The 5,541-nt window shown below is 41.6% G+C and overlaps 1 protein-coding gene across 1 annotated transcript; it reads left to right on the top strand.

The window, feature by feature from the left end:
* The first annotated feature begins 35 nt into the window (after positions 1–35).
* Positions 36–4,824, top strand: LOC119349071 (probable E3 ubiquitin ligase SUD1). Its single transcript, XM_037617075.1, has 8 exons — positions 36–635; positions 1,662–2,225; positions 2,317–2,498; positions 2,588–2,821; positions 3,019–3,173; positions 3,269–3,402; positions 3,495–3,647; positions 4,172–4,824. Exons 1-8 carry the CDS (start codon positions 234–236, stop codon positions 4,523–4,525), a joined length of 2,178 nt encoding a protein of 725 aa, XP_037472972.1. The 5' UTR covers positions 36–233; the 3' UTR covers positions 4,526–4,824.
* Positions 4,825–5,541: the final 717 nt, after the last annotated feature.

The raw sequence follows: 5,541 nt of genomic DNA, 5'->3' as shown, positions 1-5,541 counted from the left end.
TGCCCACGCCCTGATCCGTCCAGATCCGTCTTGTCTACTGCTGGTTTCAGTCAGATCTAGGTGCGGTGTGATGTTTCCTGCCATGATCCCTTCTGAAATGGGAAAATTTCGTGTCATCTTGTTGCTGCAGTGCTTGTGCTTAATTGCTGTAGGTGTGACTATCCCTATTTTTCTTGTTGATGTGATGCCCATGCTGATGGATCGCATAATTGTTGCAGGTCTGCAGATACGAAATGACTACCCTCCCTCTCTTCGCCGAGGACACCCCCGCAAGGCTGCCCTTGTCGGAGTTCATGGCGGGCTTGCCGGGCAAGCTCATGAGCCTGCTGCTCCCCGTTTTCCTCATCGCGTGTGTCTGCCACGAAACTGCCGACCACCTCACCAACTTCTCGTCATGGCATCTACTGCTCACCAGGAGCTTTCCTCAGCCGCGTGGTCTGCTCTCCATAAGCCTCTCTACCACCTCCATTGTCGCCCGGGCAGTGCTCTCGGTTGTGCTTGCGCAGATGTGTGTGCCATTCGCTGTAGCGCCATTCACGCGCTGGGTTGAACGTCTGGGAAATCGGCCTCAAGGGATTAGGGGGATTGATGCATTGCACAACCTTGCGCTACTTATTGTTCAAGCTTGCTGGGTGGTATGCCTTTTTCTTCTCAACCAATTCCTTTTGCCTGCCACTTTATTTATTTCATTTCTATATATGCTACAATGGATGACTATTAGACCATATTACTGGAGTGGTGCCCCACCAGTGCAATTCATGGGTATTCAGTTGAATACCCAAAAAGTTTTGAAAATTGTATGTGCTAGATATATATACTAAACGTGAACCACCAAGTTTTTTACAGAAGGAAGCATTTGCTTAGTTAGTAGATACTTGTTCAAGGAAGAAAGTATTCATGGGTTTGATATCTCTTGCTACAATTCGTTTTCTGTCATTTTGCACCTTTCCCATTTTCTTTCGCTTGCATTATACTTTCTGACACCAGTATTTGTTTTTTCTTTATCATCCTCAACTTTAGATCCTTTAACACTATAAAATGCATGCAAGCACAAGTTCACCTGACTGAGAAACAAAAGTGAATTCATAAAATTTGAAAGAAAAATACAAGTATACGTTTTATAGCTCGTTGTGTACATGCAGTTATTTTTTGTAAGAAAATTGCATCTCCGCGGCCAATTACTTTTGGAAAAACCTCAAATATGCCCATTCTTTTATGAAATTTGCAGAAGTCGTAGTTGGAGATTATTTCTTTTAACATGGGCGTGCATGGTGGTGCCAAAACCTGCTCTTTTGAAGATTTTACTCTTTCAAACAATATGTTTGCTTTATTATTTTCGTAATACCAATCTTCAAAATATTGGGCCTGCTACTGAGGCTAGTTCTACCCTGGGTGTATCTATAGGGTTGTGGCTTAGTTGAATCCTTTTAGGCAGCGAGTACCCAGTGGCGGACATGCATATTGTTCTATTAGATCACAGTTTACTTGCTGTTAAAACCTTGTATTTCTATTGTCTGGTCCTCCCCAACATGGATTAACAGCACTCGCCCCCCACTTCCATCTATTTTTCTGGCTCCGCCACTGCGAGTACCTAACATTTCTTGTGCTTGTCTTTTGGTACTTAGTTCCAGAAAATCCTGACTATGTGCTTGTCTAATCAGGTGTTAATAGCTGACATGGCCATTGCTTGCATTTTCGGTTTTCTCCCATTCTCACTTGGAAGGATAAATTTATGGTGCATGTCGCCTTTCAATATTGCCAATGTGGGTGAAGTCAACCCCTATATTTCGACAGCTTCTACTATTTTGGTTGGATATATATTTCTCTTTACTACGGGCGTATCTTATGTTGGGCTGATTACTTTTCATCAATACTTGGGTGGCAAGCCCCTTATGATCGCAATTTTCTGTAGAAGACTGTCTGGTATATTCTTCAGTGGGATCACAATTTTGTTTCCAAGGTTGCCTCGTATATTCTTCGGAGGGGTATTAAATCTAATCACTGTTGCCAATATTGGTGTAAATCTTTTATACACATTTATACTACACCCACTGTTCATTGGTTGGTTGCTTGATATCTGTACTTCAAAAATGTTTGGTGCAACAATAATGTCTCAGAGGTTAAAACTTCTGATTGCATCATCGTCTGCTACTACTGCTGTTCATTGGTTTATTGGACACGCCTTTTTGAGTCTGCGCCCCAGATTTTTCACAATTATTCAAAAGGTATTTATTATATTATATCTGTATCATGCCAATAATATGTGCACAATGCAGCTCCACTGTATAATGTGTGTTGTACTTCTTTCTTGAGTAGATGTTGAAGCCAAGAATTATGATTAGCTTCGTCAGACATAATGTTCATGAACCATTCTACATATTCTATTTCAAGAAGCTTCCTGGGCTTTCTGTCGATATTACCTTCATTGCTCTCCTCATTCTAATTCCGAGCAAAATTGTTGTCCACTTGGCGCCTAAATTGTTTCCACTCAATATCACGTAAGTATTTTTATATTTGTTCATCATCTGATGTATCTTCCAGCCTTTGGCAACTTAACACATCTAATTAAATATTTTGCAAATTGTAGCTACTTTGATTATCCTGCTATGGGCACATCATTCTGGCAAGGGCCACTGTACTATGCAGAGTTACTTTCTGGAGTTCTTTACCTCAAATTTCTCATCGAGAGCACAATTTTATACCTTGAGTGGTTAGTCCCGAGGGTAGGATACTACTGGTTTGTGATTGCTGGAAAGCCTCTCTTGGATGTTATCTTACCAGACGAGCAGCCTGAAAGCGCCGATGAAGTTACCGTCAAAAGGTAAGCACCAATAGCTTTGTTCATAAAAGGAACTTCGCAATATGCACATTTTTTTGTAGCCTGACTCCATATATATACGTCCATTTCGTACTAAAATCTATCTTCTACCATTCACTTAGCTAAAGCCTTTTACAATGCCAGAGCTGTTGGCTGCACAATTTCCAGTAGATGTTTACCCTTCTTGCACATTGTACCAGGGTATTTGTTGCTGTTCAAACAATTCCACAGGCGGTGCTATCATGGTTGGTTGTTGTGATATATAATACTGCTATGCTTTTCTTTTCAATCTCAATTGGGCGCACACTGTTGTCTGCCATCCCTGAGCTGCTAGTAGATCAAATGAAGTCCAATGGTAATTATTGTTCACAGATGATCAGTGGACTTCCTTTGCAAAAAGAAGAATATTTTTATCTTGTTTGGGCTTATTTGTGCAACTTTTTCTTTCAGATCTGTTTTCTATTGCTGTTGGTTTTGGTGTCATATCATTTACTATTGCCGCCTCTAGAGATACATTTGTCTGCATGACTTATGGGGGAACACGCCTTGTAGCTTTGACGATACATGTGATATTCTTCCTATGGGTGAGGAATTTAGTCGAGGTGCTTTCATTTGTAGGAGTACTTGTTTATTTATGCTACAGCTCAGTAACTTAATTAAACTGTCTGTTTGCCAGGTTTTCTTCATTCCTCTTTTGATCGGTTTGCTTGTTGATTTATCACTGCTGTCACCCTTCATCATGCCTGGGCCTGGTAACGATATTCCGATTCTAAACTTTTTCTGTACTTGGTCCCTGGGGCGGCTAGTGCAGAATTATGGGACCAAATTGGTGAGTTGCAATTTCTGCTGCTGCTTTGCAGACGTCTAAACTTATGCTATTATCATACAGGGTATCAAACCTGGTATAATGTATTAGAAATTAATTTCTATATGGCACTCACGGTGTACTCGTTGCAAGATAAAGAAAATCACTGCCCAAGTGAACTACCAAAATAGATGTTTGCTTGTTTTCGTTTATTCTATCCATAGTTTCAATTGTAGCCATGGCATCTTTAGCACCTAGTCTTTCCCAGTTTTGAACTCATAATTTCTTTTCTCGTGTCCTATGCCATGGGATCTTTGGCACCCAGTCTTTCCCATTGTTCAACTCATAATTATTTTTCTCGTGTCCTGTGCCGCCACGCATAACTTTCACCGGCTGCCCCGTGATGAGTTTCTATTGGGGACTGGTCTTGCAGCTGGCACACTTATAGGGCAGCAGAATGCAGCTAATTCCGAAATTTTACTCTAATTTGATTATAGTCAGATAAAAATAGGGAATACTCTGACGGTCATATGTTTTTATTGTTGAAGGGTCGTTCCTTCGAGCTCAGGGGTAACCTTCCTTTCTACGCCTATTTCATCGATAAATGTTGGAGCAGAAAACTTCTGTTGACAGACCTTGCAGCAACAACGTACAAGCAAGAATTAGTGTCTTTCTCCATGGAGCTGCTCACTGCACTGGCAATCCCTTATGTGCTCTCAAAGGAGGTTTTCCCAAGGCTGGGCTACTCCGCCGTGAACTCAACAGTCCACCGTGCCGCGTGGCTGCACAGCTTTGCCTTATGCGTACTCTGCTATCTTGCCAAAGAATCCTACAATAAACTCCATGATTCTATCTGGGAGGACCGATACATCGTCGGGCAGAGGCTGGAAGACGTTGATTGAAGACGTTGCCAACATTAGCTGAAGACTCTTCTTCCCGGGGGACTCTGTATCCCTATCCAGTATTTCGTTCAAATCAAATAAGGGTCGGGCATTATGAACATTTAGTGCGCAAACCTCAAGAAAAACATAGGTCACATTCACTTGCAAATGTGATGATACCAGGCAGACAGACAATGTTCTGCTGAAACTTGTAAGCTTGTAAATGTGGATGCTGCAGAGGGTTGCTCCCGAACCCATTGTTGAACTGAATTGTTCTTTGTAAATTTATGCCTCTTTTTTTCCTGTAAACCGCTGACAGGATGGATGGGCTGAGGAGAAAAGAGCTGGTTGCCTTGGACATGGTTTGCTTTCTTTTTGCAATGTTCTGTCTTTTTAGTAATCATTCTTATTTCTCTTCTGGCTTTTTGGTACTAGATATGCTTTGGTATTGTTATAAGGCTGTTATAATTCTCTAATGCTTCATCCAATCAGCACGGAAAAATCTTGGAGCTATAGATCCAGTATTCGTAAGATTCTGGTCAACATGGCAAAATTTCAACATGGGAATATAATTTTCCGATGTGGTTCTGTCATCGCGCTGGGTATGTTTGGATTTTGACCAAAGTAATCCTACCATTGTTTTAGCTGCGACCCTGCTGATAGCATCGTGCAAAAAATTGACATCCTAATACTATTTTGCCAACTCTTGCTGGTCTTTTTCCTTGCTGATGTGAGCAACCAAAAGGCTTTGCCAATGTATTGGTAGGGCAACCTATGCATACACTCCAATATATAAAGTTTATTTTTTTCACTCTTTCCATTGCCTATGATGAACACATTTTCTCATAAAGGAATATGACTAATTAATAGATGCTTCCCTCTTGTGTTGGAACCGAGGACTCCGGCGAGCCTAGATCGCTATCACGCGGAGGAAGAGAGGTAGACGAAGACACCAGAGGAAGAACACCACTCCAGTCGTGCTCCGCCGATCATCCACGTTGCCAGCACGATCGATGTCGCTGTAGCCAATCACCTCC

The sequence above is a fragment of the Triticum dicoccoides genome, chromosome 1A, assembly GCF_002162155.2.
Source record: "Triticum dicoccoides isolate Atlit2015 ecotype Zavitan chromosome 1A, WEW_v2.0, whole genome shotgun sequence".
Lineage (NCBI taxonomy): Eukaryota > Viridiplantae > Streptophyta > Magnoliopsida > Poales > Poaceae > Triticum > Triticum dicoccoides.
The sequence above is the reverse complement of the archived record's forward strand: the minus strand, read 5'-3'. Positions and strand labels throughout refer to the sequence as shown.

What these genes read in the sequence shown, in the direction of transcription:
- LOC119349071 (XM_037617075.1), top strand. Translation starts at nt 234, where the DNA reads ATGACTACCCTCCCTCTCTTCGCCGAGGACACCCCCGCAAGGCTGCCC. An exon ending in TTTTCACAATTATTCAAAAG is followed by an intron (nt 2,226 to 2,316) that starts GTATTTATTATA and finishes TTTCTTGAGTAG; the next exon opens with ATGTTGAAGCCAAGAATTAT. An exon ending in GATGAAGTTACCGTCAAAAG is followed by an intron (nt 2,822 to 3,018) that starts GTAAGCACCAAT and finishes ACATTGTACCAG; the next exon opens with GGTATTTGTTGCTGTTCAAA.